The sequence below is a fragment of the Cuculus canorus genome, chromosome 11, assembly GCF_017976375.1.
Source record: "Cuculus canorus isolate bCucCan1 chromosome 11, bCucCan1.pri, whole genome shotgun sequence".
Taxonomy (NCBI): domain Eukaryota; kingdom Metazoa; phylum Chordata; class Aves; order Cuculiformes; family Cuculidae; genus Cuculus; species Cuculus canorus.
Genome location: NC_071411.1, coordinates 20,184,505 through 20,204,090, shown reverse-complemented (window position 1 = coordinate 20,204,090; position 19,586 = coordinate 20,184,505). Strand labels below are relative to the sequence as shown.

Sequence of the window (19,586 nt, the reverse complement as noted above, 5' to 3'; positions counted from 1 at the left end):
TCTAATGGAAAAGGTTTGTGCAGTGAAAAATCAACATCTTATCACACACTCAGTGAAGCATTTCCCGTAGGTGTTAGGCACAATGCTGTGGATCCTCTACATCACCCCTGCTCAAGAAAGATGAATGGAGGCTGATGAGGCACCAAAAAGTGCAGTTAAACCGACCAGGCAGATGGAGAGTCTGCAGCTAAAGCATTCGGAAGAACACATCTTGCTTAGTTTGGCAAAATGAAAGCCTGAACGCAGTACAGGTGCTTTTCAGAAATATATTGTACTGGTAAAGAATTAGGCAGGAAACAAACTAAATTAAAGGATCAAGAAGAAATGGGTATCAACTGAATAAAAGTGGGCTGGAAATAAGCACATACCATAGAGTTTAGGAAAGCAATAACATCTTGAAGTGCGGGCTTTCTGATATGGAGCATCCAAAAATAAGAAACTCCTTAGCACCTTGTGGCTTACTGGTTTATACATTCCATGTGCAGTGAGTGCGGCAGCGGTTCTTAGTGGTTCCTAGCTCAGATCCTACCGTTTCGGGTGAAGCTGCTGTAGGTGATGCATCTGCTTCACTGTGTGCCAGTGACGCCGAACAGACTACAAAGGTTTTGCTATTTATTGTATTATATATTCCCTGTGGACTAAGAAAGGCAGTGCCAGGCCTGGTAGCAGCTGGAAAGGAGAGATGTGGGAAGGCACACCTTGATAAGAAGCTGCCTTCGCTCACCTTGATAAGAAGCTACCTTCAAAGGGGACAGCGAGCGTTCAGTTTTGTCCTTCTCCACTGAGGAAATCTGTATGGTACAGACTTTCAACAAAGCTGATGCCAGATTACCTTTTCTGCGTGTTGAAGTTGTGATAAAGACAAACGTTTAGAGCAGCGTTTGTTATCGCTTAGCCAACATTCTAAGCCACCTGCATAAAAGCCATTAAGATCTTCTGAATGGAAAGGAAAATGACTGCTAAGAGGAGAAAGCAAGGTATACAGCTTAAGTTTTACTTGGAATAGTAGTTACAAAATGCACTGAAAAGGGGTTTTCTTAAACATCAAAAAGAGTTCTAACTTCGATTTTATAGGCAAAGTGTTTTCCATTACTAGATAACTAATTACTTCCCAGAGAAGTTTTCTTCTTTACTATTTTTTTACACACAATCCTAAAAATGAACACCCTAGTACGGACTCACTGCTGTTAAAAACCACACTCCAGTATTTTCCTGGGACACTGAGACAGATTGTCCATTCCAACCCTATTTTCTATTATTCTGCTGAACAAAAATAATCCCACTCACCCCGAGAAGAGATGAGGTTTCTAGAGAAAAAGTAGGATGTCCATTTACCAGGGAAAAAGTTTCTTAAGGAGTAGCATCACTTGCTGAAGGGAGATGCTCCCCTGCCAAAGCCAGTCAGTAACTGCAACGGACAAGGGCGCAGTCGTATTTTATTGCTTAAAGAAGCCAGTTTTCAACTTTCGTTTTTGAAAAGGGAACATTAAAAGCCTGCAGTGGCACAGCAGCTTTCAGGCAGTTCTTTCCAGTGAAAAAATTGCTCCCAGTAGACAAGGAAGGAATGTGGACTATGTGATAGGAGAGAGCTCCCCCTGTGTGCTAAAGCACTGGAGACTAAAATGTGTCCGTGTGCATGTCTGCACCAGAGGAAGAGACGACAGGCGAGTGGAAGCGGTGCAACACAGCAAGAAATGCACTTACACCCTTCTCAGCGTACACAGACACTTCTACATAAATGGAAGATGAGGTTCCTCCTGGGGGAACCCTACACTGTTGTGTGAAGCTGTAAGGAAGGTTTTGACCCTTGAACCCAGGGACTTCAGCCCTGGCCAGTGCTCCTCCAGTCTTAAAAAAACCCAAACAAACATATTATTTTTTAATATGGGATGGCAAGTGATCCTTGTGTGAACAAGAACCGACCAGGATCTTCACGGTGAGCTACAAAGATACTGCATCAAAAGCAGTGGAACCGGCTGGGGGAGGGAGGGGATTCTGCCCCTCTATTCTGCTCTCGTCAGACCCCACCTGGGGCCCCGTGTCCAGTTCTGGAGTCCTCAGCACAGGAAGGACAGGGAACTGTTGGAGTGAGTCCAGAGGAAGCCACGAAGATGATCCGAGGGCTGGAGCATCCCCCATCCAAGGATGTGCTGAGAGAGTTGGGGCTGTTCAGCCTGGAGAAGAGAAGGCTGCGGGGAGGCCTTAGAGCAGCTCCCAGTACTGAAAGGGGCTCCAGGAAAGCTGGGGATGGGCTCTGGATCAGGGAGTGCAGGGACAGGGTGAGGGGGAATGATTTTTCATTTCTCAATCCGGAGACTGAGATGAGATCTTAGGAAGAAATGTTTTCCTGTGAGGGTGGGGAGGCCCTGGCCCAGGTTGCCCAGAGCAGTGGTGGCTGCCCCATCCCTGGAGGGGTTCCAGGCCAGGCTGGATGGGGCTTGGAGCCCCTGATCCAGTGGGAGGTGTCCCTGCCCATGGCAGGGGGTGGAACTGGAAGGGCTTTGAGATCCCTTTCAACTCAAACTATTCTATGATTCTATGATCCATTTAGAACTGAAGTTTATGCTTTGAAACAAGACTCCAGGAAAATGACGGTGGAGCTAACTCCAGCCCAGTCTGATATAAGTTCACAGGTCCCGTATAAGAACAGAGCGTAACACCTCTTCGTCAATGGTTGCATGTGCTTCTCTTACTTCTCTTGGTGAGGCACAAGTCCGCAGCCACACAGAGGAAGTACTGGTGGTTGGTCTGAACTGTGACAAGGTTCCGGAGTCTCTCCTAGGAGTTGAGATATAGCGGAGAAGGATATCTAAGTGACTGAAGACAGACTTGGTCTGCTTGCAGGTAGCCAGATGGAGCACTGATCCACCACCAGAGTAGTGTCTGAAATGATGGAGGGGGAGGGAGGTTTCTTCTTTTTCCTATGGCCAAATCAAGAATATTTGAAAATGAGCTGCTCTGTTTTGGATTTTTCTGTAATTTCTCTTGGTGCTTATCCTTGTTTAAGAATTTTAACACGTATTTAGCACATGGTCCTTATTCAAAATAAACTGTGGCAATGACTGCTGGGGAGAGGAACAGAATCCTTGCAAGTTAAACATGGAGTAAAGCCAAATAGCTTTGCTTAAACAGGTCATGATTTAAAGGTCAGAAAACTCAAATAAAGAAGTCAAGTGGAGACAGAGAATGATAACAAAAAAGTAGATGGGAAACACCCACCACAGTGGGGAAAGGAAAGGAGACCAAGAAAAAAGCCTCCAAAAAAAAGATATTTCTATTACATTCAGTTTAAGTAAACAAAATCAGAGAATAAAAATAGATGAAAAATAAGATAAAATAAAAATTCAAAAGGATGCAATATGATAGTAATTATAGCACTAAGCGAAACCAGCGAGATATAACTAAGACTCTCCTTTTCTGTTTCGTTATGTGGCAGTTATTGCCTGTTCCACAACGATGGGATTACTGGTTTCCTTGTTTTCATTTTGAAAAGGCTGATTTTTGCTCTATAATGGACTGAGGACATTTTTTGAAGTCCCTAAAAACACGCCTGTGGGACAAGAAAGCTTCTTCTCACAGAAGTCTCCTGAGCACTGAGGAGGGCCATGAGTTGCGGACTCACGAACACTTACAAATTCACCGTTTCCTTTGTTCTTGAGGGCAGTCACCAGGGAGTTCCAGGATTCTCAAAGATTTTGTTGTGTGAATGAAGACAAAAAGAGAAGGGCATTGCTATTATGTTAAAACAAACAGGGGAAAGTGTTTATTAAGTAGTAATACTTGTTACGCTTTTCAGTTTTCGCTAGCACTTCATTGCCTTCTGTATTGTAAAGATTATTAACATGAAGGCCATTAGCACATATCCTACAGACAACTGAAGTCACCCTGATCATCCTGGTCCCGAAGCTGGATTCTGTCAGGTTGCCCGTGGGGCTTTTTCCTTTGGGCTTCTCTTCTAATGAGTACTTTTGTGAGCAACTCTTTCTCTTCCCAAGCTTTGCTTGGCTTGTCTGCAGGGAGGGTGTATTTTTCCAGGTACGCTGCTGGTGATGAGCATTCAATATAGAGTATTCAGGAATAAAAATAAGATCAGGCCACGTCCTGAAAGCTTTTGTTTCAGTTGGACAAATTTCCGCTGATGTTGGTAGAAATTTGGACCCAATAATCCTAACTCTTTAACACACGACCCTTCGTACATTCTCTCTTACAGCCTAAATGTCACCAGGTCCTTTAAAAAAGACATTGTAAAGGCAGACTTGTGTAGTTCTTGCCACATTATTTCAAAACAAGCTAAGGAAGATAAGCACTGATTAATGCTTTTATTTAATTATTATTATTTAATACATGCAACCACAGCTAACGACCAAAAGCATTTCTGTAGCCATTTATCACTAGTAAATATCCAGCAAGATATTTACCTGTTCCTTCTGTTCACAAGTGACACTAAATAAGCAACAGAAATGAGCAATATGTGTGCACCTCCCTTAGTAATTACTCCATCTACTGGTACAGGTTCTCAATAAGGATTTTAAAATAGGTTATCTTAACTTCCATGACCAATTTGTTAGTAAAATCTCTGCTCGACATTCATATGCTGTGTCCCACTGCTTTTTTTAATTACTGTCAATATAAGAAATTTTAGTATTTATTTTCCTGCATGAGCTTTGTTTTTAATGTTTTACAATACCTGAATGTCAAGTTCAAACGCTCAAAATAAATCCAGTTTTGTGTAATGAAATGGTGACTGGTTTAAATATACGGACATCCAGCAGTTCAAGTCTGAGTCTTCACCTCTGCTGTGATCTCTGTCACTTATCTGAAGAACACAGCACCTGCTCGGAATGGGCGTTTTACTCAAAGAGGGACAAAAGCGTCCTTGGTGTAGAAATATATGCTATCATTTTATACTCGTGATAAATAAACCTGATTGTTATAAACTTAGCTGGAGTGAAGTCTGGCCTTTTACCTGGATATGGTGAGCTCAGGGTCCATACATGCTTATTTTTTTCTGCTTTTCTTAATTCCATACATCTACATTAGGATCTAAAAGGGTAGCAGCTCATTTTCTTGTGTTTTCACAAAGACAACATAACTAAAAGGTTAAAAAGCCCTCTGATTAAAATAAACATCTTCTCTTCCACATATACACAGCTAAACCTGGTGCATATATATGTTCACTTATATATATGTATAGGTTAAGGCAGCACATTAATATATGGCCCACAGTAAGTGAGTGAAAATAAATGAGATAAATACATTAAGAAAGCATTATGGGAGCATTTGATGTTTGTAAAATGTATACCCACTTTCTTGTTTAATGTGCTGCAGCTCCTGTGACACGCTGTAAAGCGGGAGAATACTTAACAATAAGGATTTGGGAAGATGGGTTCTCCCAGAAGGGCAGAAGCCACTGGATGTCGCTGTGGCTCAGACAAACAGCACTCCAGTGCCTCCAGTACCTCAAACTGCCTCCAAACACCCCTTTAACTGGAAAGTGTGAAGGGTGGCTTTTACCTCTCTGACCTCTGCAAGGTGCAGCCTTTGGTGCTCTGTGATGTCCACCTGCCCCAGCAACACTCTTCATTGTTCTGTGCAAGTTTTGATAGTGACGTTTCAGATTCTCTGCCAATATTTTTAGGAAGGCATCGTGCTGCTGCCTAATTTTCCTTTAAATCACAACAATAACTCAATAAGCATTTCAATATCAAAAGTCATTTCTTCCCAAGGTCTGTGATTTACAAGAACTTCTAGGCAGGTGGATAGTACGAGTGGTGAAGGACAACTATTCAGGTTCTGTTTGTCGTCACTGATGTCTCTCATAGAATTACAGATCATAGAATCGTTAAGGTTGGAAAAGACCTCTAAGATCATCAAGTCCAATCATCAACACAATCACACTGTGCCTGCTAAACCAAAGCACCACACCTACACACTGTTTGAACCCTCTGGGGATGGAGACTCCCCCATTGCCCCCGGCAGCCTCTCCCAGGGCTTCACCACTCTGTCAGTGAACAATCGTTTCCAAATATCCCATTTAAACCTCCCCTGGTGCAACCTGAGGCTATTTCTTCTCATCCTATTAAAGTACATTCAAACTTTGAGGTAAACACTGAACAGTAAAAAACTTATTGATGGCTGCTGTAGACTACAGAAGATGCTCAATTAATATCCTCCCAGATGTACTACTTGTTTGTTGATAAGCTCTATTGCTCTGTTTATAGAGAACAAACTGATCTAAGAGTTTCAAAAGGTAAACTATTGAAGAGCCGTACAGTAAAATCCCATCCAGACTTTTCCCAAGGTCTGTGTGCTCTCTTGCCCTGAGCAGAGGGCCAAGCAGGCTGCTCTCTTGGGTACATTTAGGATCTGGGCTTCCCTCAGCTGTTATTCCACAAATGTGGGTACAGCACTTTATGGTCATATGATGCTATAGCTGCCATTTATCCCTTATTTACATACCTTCCGAAGAGAAAAACATACAGCGCACATAGTTCCGGGGGTCATTAGATCATTTAGCAACCTTTTGAAGGCAAGCTGTTCTGAAATTGTTCCTGCTGCTTGTTAATGTAGATCTAATTACACCAGGGAGTGACTCGCATCAATTCAGCACAATCATCAGAAGCCAATACTGAAACTCTATATTTACCCTCATTCAAGCAGAATGATTTAGTGTGGTCTTTTAATTTGTTTATTTGTTAGGCAGTCTTTCCTTCCAGTTATAATGAAATGAAATATGTTCCTGCAAGTACGTGCCAAGGGACTGTGACAGTGGGAAAATCCTTGGTGGTGATAACTGTGGCACGTATGGAGATTTAGCGCTGGAGGTCTGAAGGACAATACAGAGGTGCTGCAAACGTGTAAGTCATGGCCCTCTGTTCCTCTTCCCCTCATCTATGGTTATATTTCAGGTGAATTCTATGAGACTGTGCAAAGCAGAACATCATTTAGAAAGAAGGGCCACACCTCAAATTCAGTACAGAAAAGTTTACTTCTCCTAATAAGGACACTAACACCGAACTCTAGACTTCCATCTAACTCCATGATGGGTTTCTTCCCAATTAAGTGCATTTTCTTTCTATTAAGATCAAATCAAATAACTGTATTGTCTGCCCATCATAAAAGCTTCAGTGATTTGAAACAAATTGCTGCTCATCATAAGTAGCTTGCTTTGAAAAAGAGAGCGGCTACAACGGCTGGAATGTACTGGAACTGCGACTGTTCCTGTGAAGCACAAGAATAGGCAATCTGATAATGGCTTGCTCTTCTCTCCACAGGTAATACTTCTTATTCACATTTGGTTCCATTTTCTCTCTGAACATAATAAAATAAAACTGGTGATAACTGCTTGGGTCTAGACAAACCACGTAAGGGGCCAGGGAATGAAGAATGAATGAGGTAAAGAGAAAAATAGGGAAAATGGACATGAAGTAAAGCAGAGCTCTAAAATAGCTTTAGATAGCTGAGCGAAGACCCCTTGACCGCAGTCTCTACTGAGCTTAACATTGTGGGTCAAGAATACAGAAGGTATTAAAACATTTTAATTCGAGATTTTAAGGAGTGTTAAGAAAGGAAACACTTCAGGTTCTGCTGTTCTTGTCTCAAAATAATTAAAGCACTATCCTCCTTACTTCTGCACCATTTATTACCTTATTACCGGTGTGCTACTCCTTTCTCTTAAATTAAACAGAACCAGGATTCAGCAGGGAATGCCGTGCTCTTTGGGATGTTGTGTCATTATGGATATCGTGTTTCTGGTGCACAAATTTCTTTCTTTCGTTAAAGACAACAAATTCCTTGTTCTTTTGCATATAACACAACATGGCCTCAGCGGAGCTGGACTGAAACAACATTTGCCTGATAGGATCTTCCTTAGCTTCAACTGCTAAGCATGAGCATTTTGCAGCAATTCTCACGCACGATGTAATATTCTACACAGAGTTTAGTTCATCACAATTCATACCATGCAGATCGGAATAGATGTTTTACTGTTATTGTTTCATTTACAACTGCTGCTACAGAAACAGAAATCCTAAAAGAGGATTGATCCACTGAGCAAACACCTGCGGAGCTTTGCAAACCCAAAGAGCAGAAGTTTCTGCAATGAAATTTCCTATCGACAGGTGGTGACAGAGATAAGTGATTCCACTGGTCAGAACGCTTCTGGGGGTGACCTCACCTTCTGGTTTGGCTTTTAGGAGAGACTGAAAAAAGGCTTCTCGAAAGATCTGTCACAAGTATTCAAACAAGGTTACAAAAGATGGAAATCTAGATTTCCGTAATTTTACCAGCGCAAGTAGAACTGATTTTTTTGCATGGAAAAATCATTAAAATCATATTCCTATGAAAAGTTCTATTATATATTTTCGTGATGGCTGTGAGTAAAACAAGCTGTCATATTTTTTAATTAAGTAGAAACAACTTAGAAGAGCAACGGAGCTGGTGAGGGGCTGGAGAACAAGTCTTACGAGGAGCAGCTGAGAGAGCTGGGGTTGTTTAGCCTGGAGAAGAGGAGGCTGAGGGGAGACCTTATTACTCTCTACAACTACCTGAAAGGAGGTTGTGGAGAGGAGGGAGCTGGGCTCTTCTCCCAAGTGACAGGGGACAGGACAAGGGGGAATGGCCTGAAGCTCCGTCAGGGGAGGTTCAGGTTGGATATCTGAAAAAAATTCTTCACAGTAAGAGTCATCGGGCACTGGAACAGCTGCCCAGGGAGGTGGTGGAGTCACCTTCCCTGGAGGTGTTTAAGGAACGGGTGGATGAAGTGCTTAGGGACATGGTTTAGGGAGTGTTAGGAATGGTTGGACTCGATGATCCAATGGGTCCTTTCCAACCTGGTGATTCTGTGATTCTGTAACTTCATTTTTTGAAAGATTTTTTTGATCACACATAGATCTATCAGAGAGAACTTCTCTGAGTCCAGGGACTCTCGCTTTTCTTTGGAGTGAGAAGACTCATAAAGTAGCTGGTAAGGGTAAAACTGGCAGGCTTTGAATGCTGCAGTCAAGAATACTTCCTATCCCATAATTCAATCACGCAGTGAACTGTACCCTGGGGCCAGAAGAGAAGAGCATGAGACACAAAGTTTGGTGGCTGCACCAGAGTCAGGTGGCAGGAGGTGCGGCACTCACAGCTGCAAACTGCAGTTTTTCTCCTTCACAGGTTCTCTGCCATCCTCTGTACCAGCAGAACTGTTATAGAGCCTGTGCGAGTGTTTATAGAGAAATAAATGTAATACACAAAATATATATTCAAAAAGTCTGAATACATCTGATAGCTCAGATTATAGACTCAACGGGGTTAACAATCACAGGATCTGCACCTCTGAGGCTCCAACCTAGGCAGGAGAGCTTGAGGTCCCTGCCTTTGGAATTTTCTCCTTCTGGCACTCCGACAGAGAGCACTTTGTTGGCCATACTGCAAGGCCAATCACTTCCATCAAGATTTGGCTGCAAACCTCTAAACAAAGACTTATTTTCCTAATCATTGATTTGTTCTCTGAGGGATATTTAATTGGAATGGCACTGGCCATTGCAGGCATTTATAAATTGAGGCTTTCTTTTACGTATGATGCCCCCAATGCCACAAGAGTGGGTAGATTATAAATAATTTTGAAGAATCCATGCAGATAATAAGGGAATTCAAATGGGGCATATCTATAGCTGTACCATTGGCTGCAAACTGTTCATTTGAAAGCAAAGCAGCAAAACACACAAATTACTCTTCGGTGTTTATACTCCTTTGGTTTCTAGGACCATGCACATACTTGATTGGGGATAAATTACTGTCTTTGCATTTTATGTGACCTGCAGAAACAGACAGCATCCCCCAGCTCCACCCGTGAACGGATGCATTTCTCAAGATGAGGAAATAATTTCTCAGGTTAGAAAAGGAGGAGACCATCCAAAGATTAAAGGGACAGCTTGTTTTAACAGATTGTTTCTACTCTTAGGGAAACAACTAAGCTAAAACTTAACCACACGTGAGGATATACCTGTTTTAAATACTATGGATCTGTTTCATGACTTCCCCTTAAAGCCGGGAAGATTTATAGGTATTAGCAAACAGCACCTTCTGTGGCAATTCAGATCTCCTTTGTCTGTCCTAAGCTGGTGGATGATATGGCAAAGGGAATTTTAAGGAAACAGAGCCTGACTCACTGAGAGGAAAATCAATAAATATTGCAAATATTCTGAAGGGATGGCTCTGATTTTAGTCAACTGCAATCCATAAATTAAGGACAAGATAAGGAAAAGAAGGTTAATGTTGAATATTATCCTGCTGTAAAGGCTGAATTCTTCAGGAAACTGAACAACGCAGAAATCTAACACGAGTTCAGCGCTCAGCAAATATCTTTGCATTCACCCAAAGCTTTTTTTTTTGTTTAAGAAGAAAAACATCTTTCCATGCACACGATGAGTGACAGCAACAACTAAGGAATTTAAGAACTTTCTTAAAATGTTCCTTGTGTCCTATTTTCATTCCGGACTTACGTAGGCAGTTGTCTGTGGAAATGAGTAAAAACTTCACTTACATAAAACAGAGAACCAGTTTCTTTGAATGGCACCAGTAACCATAAACATTTCTCCTCCTTTGTCTTCTTTTAAACCCAGGGAAGCACACCGACCCCAGACCTGTTTCCCCAAAAATACAAAATATCCAGTGCTCTAAATGACTGTGAATCTATTAATGTTACAGTAATGTCAACATATATTTTCATTTATGTTGACTTGTATGCTCCCAGCAACTCTAAATTTAACTCTCTGTTTCATTTAAATATATGGCTAATTTACTAGCCCAGAAAAAAGTACCGGATTTTGACATAAGGTGATTTATTTCTTTCCCACCCTTGTCTTTCTTTTTCAGTGTCCTTTACAATGGAATTGAGTCACGTTGGATGGAAACTTCTCCATTGTATGTGGTTCCGTGGTTGAAACAATTTTGTGCTTAGTTTCAAGTGGCTGTAATATAAATAGAAGCCATACCACTTTTTTATGTGGGATGGTGTATTTTTATAACTTAAAGCATGATGATATATTTGGAGAACAAATTAGTCACTCTGCCTCAAGAACTAGTCTGTCTGAGGTGTGCCACAAAATTGTTTTCAAATTGTTTACCTGGTGTGGAGCCTACTGAGAGCAAAAATAGATCCTTGATTTAGGCTTAGTAATTCCTGTATTACAGTTTGGCTTATTCTGTTGCTTAACTGATTACCATGGAGCTGTGCTGGTCCAGAGCAGCAATACAGTCCTTAATAGTTTAGTCAGAAGGTATTGTCATGGTTTATTCGTTTATTAAAAGAACGTGAAAGTTGTAGCTGGTAATGCTGCTCTTGGTCAGACCTGTCACCTAGTTATGAAGACATGAAAGATGCGATTTGGCATTCACGTAGCATTTTTTGAAGAATCACAGAATCGTAGAATGTTTTGAGTTAGAACAGACCTTTTAAGATCATCCAGTCCTCTGGCACGGACACCTCCCACTGGCTCAGGCTGCCCAAGGCCCATCCAACCTGGCCTGGAACCCCTCCAGGGATGGGGCAGCCACCACTTCTCTGGGCAACCTGGGCCAGGGCCTCACCACCCTCATCCTAAAGAATTTCTTCCTTATAGCCAACCTACATCTACAGTCCTATCACTATAGGCTTTGGTAAAACGTCTGTCCCCATCTCCAAGTCTCTCAGCCTTTTCTCATAAGAGAGGTGTTCCAACACTTCGCTCATTTTTGTGGCCCTCCTCTGGACCCACTCCAGCACATCCGTGTCTGTCTAGGGACCAGAATCACTTCTCTCATACCTGCTGGCCACGCTTCTTTTGATGCAGCCCAGGACACGGTTGGCTGTCTGGGCTGCGATCACACACTGCTGGCTCATGTCCAGCTTCTCATCGCCCAGCACCCCAAGCCTTTCTCCGCAGGGCTGCTTCGTTCCTCAGCCTGCACTGATACTGAGGGACTGTGGTGACCTGAATACAGGACGCTGCCATGCAGGTCCCTCTGGTGGTGTCCCCTTCCACTAGCTTATTGACTCCACTCTCGGCTTGCTGTCATCTGCAAATCGGCTGAGGATGCACTCAGTGCTGCTGTGCATGCCATTAATGAAGATATTAAAGAGTAGTGGTCTCGGTACGGGCCCTTGAGGGACACCACTTGCTACTGGCTACTCAATTTGGACATTGAGACACTGACTGTAACTCTGGATACGGTCATCTGGCCAATTCAATTATCCATCTAACAGTCCACCCACCAAATCCATCTCTCTCCTACTTAAGAGGGAAAACTTTTATCTTTTTAGAGCCTTTTACAAAAATACCACAGTCTCCAAAGTTATTTCAACGATCAATAAAATAAACTTCACATTTTGTATGCATGGAAATGGGAACACAAAGATGATTTCCAAAGTCTGAGAGGCAGCTGGTAGCAAGGTCAGGGCCACAAATCTTCCCACTTTAACTATCAGGCCTTGTAAGGTAAAATAAGAGAAATGCATCCATTAGCAACTCTGACACAAGTAGTCTTGTACATGAAAGATATCTCACGAGTTTCCTAGATTTGAAAAGCATTTTAATGAATAATAAAAGATTATCATGTAATAATTTATTTCTCATGAGAACAAGAACTATGCTCTCAGTATTCTTTCTGACATCCTCACAGCAGGTTGTCTATGACAGCGCTTCTTCCATGACATCTGAGACAGATGCAACCAAAAAGAAACAGTGCAAAGCCTGGTAATTCACTGAATCCACAGCTATCACTTTACTGGTGATCTCATTTACATACAACAACCCTATCAAACATGTTGGTAAGTTCCTGAATCTCTGTAGCTCACAGTACGTCTGCACAGTTTTCCAGCCAAATTCTTCGAGGAAAAATTTGAGCTTAAAATCGCAGAACAAGATGTTGTATTTTAAATCCCACAGTCTCCTACCTGAGGCTGCTGAGTGGCAGTGGGTCTCTGAGGAGATGGTATGGGAGTTTTGGACAACATTTGGTTCATTTTGCTTACAACTAGATCAGTTATATGTTGTCTGTCTTCAGCCTGATGCTCCCCAATCAGAGGCATTGCACAGTCCATGACCTGTGAAATAAAACAATACATCAGCTCTGGATACGGCACCAAAAGAAACTCAGTCCACGTCTGTGTAGGATGTCAGGTCATCTCTTTACTTAATTGTTTTTAACAAAAGCCAAACAAGACCTGTGGAAATGGTATATGTTACAGCAGAAAGAAAAAGAAAGCCCGAGTGCAGGTTACCGTAGAATCATGGAACAGTCTGGGTTGGAAGAGACCTCAAAACCCATCCAGTTCCAACCCCCTGCCATGGGCAGGGACACCTCGCACTGGCTCAGGCTGCCCAAGGCCCATCCAACCTGGCCTGGAACACCTCCAGGGATGGGGCAGCCAACACTGCTCTGGGCAACCTGGGCCAGGGTCTCACCACCCTCACAGCAAAACATTTCTCATTAATAAAACATCTCAATCTCCCCTCATTCAGCTCAAAACTGTTTCCCCTCATCCTATTCCTGCACTCCCTGATAAAAAGCTCCTCTCCAGCTTTCCTGGAGTCCCTTTCCATACTGGAAGCTGCTCTAAGGTCTTCCCAGAGCCTTCTCTTCTCCAGGCTTAACAACCCCAACTCTCTCAGCCTGTCCAGATGGATAAAACTAATCCTGAATCCAGTTTGCTTGAAAGGGTTATCAGTATTTGTTGTCTCTACACAATATTCATTATTTCTACAGGGTGTCTAATTTTGACACACCTGCGTTGGTTTCAGAGGAATTGAAAGTGTAACATAATACTCCCGTTATTCGCAATGGCAGTGGACATTCTTATTTCATCAATAAAGAGTTTTAATTAACTTTTGAGAAACTGTAATCCTTTTTCAGTATGCATTAAGGCTGCTCAGAAAAAGGTGAAGGCGTGCCACCTGCAGCCCTGCCTTCTGTGCTTCTCTCAGGTACAGACCACAAGCAGTCTACGACACAAACAACAGTACGAATCATTAACAGGAGGCTGTCATGGATCAAGCACTTAAGACTTCATTAGCAGTAAAATACTGTCTGAATGTCATTACACCTAACGCAGTTAGATTCTCTGTCCAAGCTGGGTTGTGTCCATCTAACTTTCGGTCTGTGAGAAGCTCACCAGACATCAAATCTCACACAAGACTTTCAACTAGTGTAGGTAAATCAGGCCCTAAACACAACAGCAAGCTGTGCTGGTAAGACAGAAGGGGTTGAAGGAGGAAAGAATCATTAGAAAGGGCACAACTGCAGAAGGATCAGTGACTTTTACGGGGGTGTTTTAGTCGTTCCAAAAGTGGACCTTCCTGCGTCTCTGGCTTCTGAGGCTCCTTCTCTATGGTAGGGAAATGGAACTAGACTGAAAAGGTTCACAGAGTCAAAAGAGTGCTGGAAGACTCCTGGTGCCACAGGCGATGCTGAAGAAGCAGCTGAAACCTCCCTCGCTCCTATCCAATCTGTAGCAAAAGCGCTGGAAGGAGAGCCTTGCTGTTGGGAGGCAGGGCTATTTTAGCTAGAGGGGTTGAGACCCCTCTCTTCAGGTGGACATCCTCCTGTGGGCTGTTGCCTTGAGCTATTTTTGTTGGTTACCCTGCTGAAGTTGAAGGGAAAACATTGACACTTTGTGACAGGATCTGATTCTGCAAATATTTACAAGGTGGAAAGATTTTGTTACCTGCAGGGGTGACAGAGGGATCAGGCGACTGAGCATAAAGCCAGTCCATCTGCACGGTACGGATCCCTCCTGAGGGGGAAGGGATACAGTGGGGAAAACAAAACTCTTCTCAATCAACCTACACTGAACACTGTATCTCCCTTAGAGACAAAGAGGATGGTTTTCCCTTCTTTCTTCTTGATATTCAAGTGTTTCTGGGAATTAAGACACACAAACTGGGTATTTAAAGAGACATATGGATTTAAAAGAACAGGCATGTTCATTAGAACACTGGAATGCAACCTTTCATCTTGCACAGCACTTGGGAATGAGCTGTAAATACCACTACCGAAACTTCAGGATTCTCAAAATAAGCGAAGTACTACAGAAACTTTTACAGAGCCTGACAAAGACTGCTTTGTTTTAACAATGAGGCTAGTTTGAATCACAAAAGCATTTACGTTATTCTCCTATTTTTTCATTTACTAGGGACACTGCCATTGTGTACTGGCAATGAAAATGTTGGCAGCACTTCTTCAGATCTGGGATGTCTCCTCCAAGCTCCCTCACAGTTAAAAGGCTTTAAAATAACCCCAAGGTAAATAATAATAATTGAAGTCCAGAGCAAATGTTTCCAAAGAAATCAATAAATGTTTTTCCACTCTCAAGCAATATTACAGAAATGTTTAATAATTACACAGATAGGTTCTATAAAAGATACCATATTTCTTAATAATTTATTTTTAAGTAGAAAATAACCAATGTTTTAATTAATTGAGAGAAAAGCACTGAACCAATATGAACTGATATTTCCGAATGGGAAAAATGTAGTCTTGCTGGTTGTGTGGCTGTTGAAACACAACATTTTTGTGGATTTCCTTTAGTATTCATATCAGCTGCGTTATTGGTATTTCTTAAAATCATAATGCTTAAAAGATCCACTCATTTTATCATGAGCTTTTCCTTGCAATATGCATATTAGGGAGAAGACAATAGGGAGAAGACAACCACATGTGCCAGATACATCGGCCACGACTTTTTAAAGTGTTCATAGTGACTGAGTGCTCGCAAGTCTTGAAATCAGTCTGAAAGACAGTGGATATTTGGTTGTCCACTGCAAAACATCTGATTTTCAGAGAGGGAATTATGTCTGCAGACTAAAAATCTGCCCCTCTTGAAGGCAGGCATTAACGACAGTTATTGTTTAGAATGCTGCCCCTCTCACTATGAGCTGTATCACAACCTCCTCTTCCCCAACAACAGAAGCAACAGTTGTGCGTTTCACAAGTGTGCAAAGAAAACCTCACTTTGTTTCCCATCCACTTACATTAAAAAAATTTATTTGGAATAACAGAGAAACAAATCGCCTAAAATAAAATCCTGCCAAAGGATTAGACTGGATTAAGATCTGGAGCACCTGATACTCACTGAATTTCTATTTTTAAATACTCCTATAACTACAAGTTTACATATAATTTTCTTTAGGAGTTATTGCTACGTTGTTTACCAGAACATGTGGGAGAAGTGTAGTTCTGCGGCTAAGGATAAAAAAAGAAGCATTAAGGTGTTGCTCAAAACTTGATGTCCACTTCAATAGTGATGATCTTATGTTTTTTGAAGACAGTATTTCAAGCACAGCTCCCTTACTCACACATTGAGGCAGTTTCATACACATATAATGTTAAAAACCACAACCACAGCTTTTTGGAACTTGGACAGGTTTTGATGTTGTTAAAACTCTTTTGTTGCCACACTTGAACAAAGTATGGTGGGTGCTGGTCTCTCCCAAGAAACAACTTGGAAACAAGAGAGGAAATGGCCTCAAGCTGCACCAGGAGAGGTTTAGACTGGATATTAGGAAATGTTTAATCACTGAAAGAGTGGTGGAACATTGCCAGAGGCTGCCTGTGCCCTAGTAAGCATGTGTGTGTTCTGTTGATGGTTGGACTTGGTGATCTGTTCACAAAGGCTTGTAGTGATAGGACGAGGGGTAATGGGGATAAACTGGAGAGGGGCAGATTTAGACTGGACATAAGGAGGAATTTCTTCACCATGAGAGTGGTGAGGCCCTGGCCCAGGTTGCCCAGGGAAGCTGTGGCTGCCCCATCCCTGGAGGTGTTCAAGGCCAGGTTGGATGGCCAGGTTGATCCAGTGGGAGGTGTCCCTGCCCATGGCAGGGGGGTGGAACTGGATGATCTTTAAGGTCCCTTCCAACGCAATATATTCTATGATTCTATGATCTTAAGAGGACTTTTCCAACCTTAATGATTGTATGATTCTCTGATTTTAAATACTGTTGCCCAAAGACATTCTGAACCTAAACACAGAGCAGGTACTGAGTCACATGCCAAATCCCAAATGATCATAAGCTATAATGTGTTCTCTGGCGCTTGCCTGAAGTACAAGGATAGTCACCAAAGTAAGGCACCAGATTATCAAGAAAACCCTCATCCCAAAGTGAAATGTCACTCGCTGAGCGAGTAAACAATTACCAAGGCTTCACAGCAGTTCAATCGCAGACCATTGCTGTTTAGTCACTGCTGGGATGGGCAAGGCAGAGCGGGTGGGCCGGAGGCTGAAGGGGCTCTGACCACTTTGCGCTACTGAGAGGGAATGGCCGGAGCCTCCAGAGCACAGCACTAACACCCAGCCTTGCGTGTGCTGCTAAGAGGAGGCTCGGCGCCCCTCTCTGTGTTAGCGTTCCTGCAATTCTCAAGGGCAGAAGTTAACTTTACTAAGAGCACACGTCTGCTATTCCTCAGCAAAGAAGCTACGATCAAGGTGAATACTTTACAGATTGGGTTGTTTTGTTGTTTTCTCTTTTTCTTTAAGAGCATGCGGTCTATTTTCTTTCACAGTAAAATAATTATTGACAGTTATCAGAAATCAATGATGTTCTATGTAAACGTATTTTAAGAATGAAAATATTTAGGATAAGACTAACAGTTTTTAAAACCTGTGAATGCCTAACAGGAGTGTCACCCTGGCATTCTGCCCAAGTCAGTGGCTTGACAAAGTTTAAACATACACAAAGCATACTGTTTATAAATAGTCTATTTACAGTCTGTACTAATTTTAAAATATCACTTAAACACAGCCAGGGGCTTTTTTTCAGTACCTAGTTCAGATTTTTAAACTATCAGAGTTTCCCACTAAAAGGATTTCACAGCAAAAAAGATGTCTGTAATTCATTAAGTCAAGAGAGTTACTTTTGCAGATGCCAGTAGAGCCATGGGCCACTATCAACTGTGCTCAATTCAAATCTCCATTTATATGCATTTTAGTAACCAACTCTATGGGATGAATCTCTTCTATCACCTAGAAACCTTATCCTGAAATGCACTTAACACATCTTAATATTAAACTATAAGAACCTAAGTATATTTTTAGCAGTTGCATGTTTAAGTCAACACAAGACTGTGATAAAACAAAGCACTGCCCTTCACTGCTACGGCTTTTCACTGGACTAGTTTGTGCTCTCCACCACTACTGTGGATAATCAAATATTTGCAATTTGGGCTGCAAGATTATAATCGGCAAGAAAGAGAAGAGAAATGCTGTTTAACTCTGATGAATATGAAAGGAAATGGAATGGGATTAATAAAGGAGCCAGTGCAACTATAAGGTATCGGTAATTGCACAGGGATCATCTTCAGAAGAGAAACTACTCTGATGGCCACTGACCAGACAGGGTTCTCCGTTGTGTAAGGTGTTCACTGTCACAGGACTGAGAAAGATCTCGTGCTTGGAGCTTTATGAAGACTCAGCCCAAATGCTGCTGGGAAGGATGGAGTTCCAGAGGTTAAAGGAAGGGCAAAGGTAAAGTATTCTTTTGATACAGTGGAAGAAAAAGGTGTTTTGAGGATGCTGAAAACAAGAGGAATATGAAGGAGTAGATAGAGGGCTTGCAAATGAGCTGTGCCCACGGAGTCTGACAGAATAACGATATATAGATTTCATATGGAAAAAGATCTATGAATTACAGGAGAAGACAGGAGAATCGGTAAGTATGGAGGGAAGAGGAATTCATTTCATCATCAATCAGGGCAATTTTGAAGGTCAGTGCTCAAGAGTGTGAGGACTGAGACAAAGCATTTACTGTGCTCTGTGGGCAAGAGCAGCTGGACTGTGTCGCTGCTGTGGTATGAATATGTTATTCTTCTGTGTTGGTTTTTTGACCCGGATGCCTCCAACTGTGGTGAAAATTTTGACTGTAAAGGCAAAGGCTGATACAGATTTCAATTTAAGAGTTCTAAGTGTGAGGAAAGTGACATCTAGAAAAACGGAGAGTTTGAGGAGGTCACTTAGGACTGACTGTGATTAGTGTGATTTCTGAGAAGTACAAGAGTGACTGGATATGAAGTAATCCCGGGGCTTTCCCTGAGGTCTCTATAGCAGTTATTTGCAGCTGGAAACAAAACCACACCTGAGAAGTCGGCAGGGTAGAGCACGGTGATCTCCGGGAAATGTCTACAGTCTCTCCTGTAGTGGGTGAATAACAACATTGGCAGAACAAGAAAGAACAGCCAGGAAAGTGAATCAAGCATCCCTAGATAAGGATCCTGTGCCTATATTTATATGGTCTTGTTTGAATCTGGAATGAAATAACCAAGCAAATGACATCTATGTCCAATGAAAATTGATGGATGAAGCTGAATTTGTCTGTTGCCAACTCATGCATGTGGGAGACTAAAAAAAGGTGTTAAAATACATGGAAAATGCAGTTAATATTTCTGAGAAAAATTCAAGTACTTTGAAAAGAATATGTGGAAGTGATTCGTTAAATCTAGAAAATAACAAGTTAACATCACAATGAATTTTACCCTAGTCAACCCTCTATTAATAAAGTATGGTTCATTATGAACAGAAGAAAACATTAAGATGGTCACAGGTAAGAAGTGCTATTGTTGTTAAT

The 19,586-nt window shown here is 42.0% G+C and overlaps 1 protein-coding gene across 1 annotated transcript in view; it reads right to left on the bottom strand.

The window, feature by feature from the left end:
• The window catches only part of SYN2 (synapsin II), a 199,849-nt gene that overhangs the window by 12,256 nt on the left and 168,007 nt on the right, over window positions 1-19,586 (bottom strand). Inside the window, exon 10 of the mRNA XM_054076892.1 lies at window positions 12,923-13,072. Coding sequence (XP_053932867.1) covers window positions 12,923-13,072 — 150 coding nt within the window. The remainder of the gene's footprint in view (window positions 1-12,922; window positions 13,073-19,586) is intronic.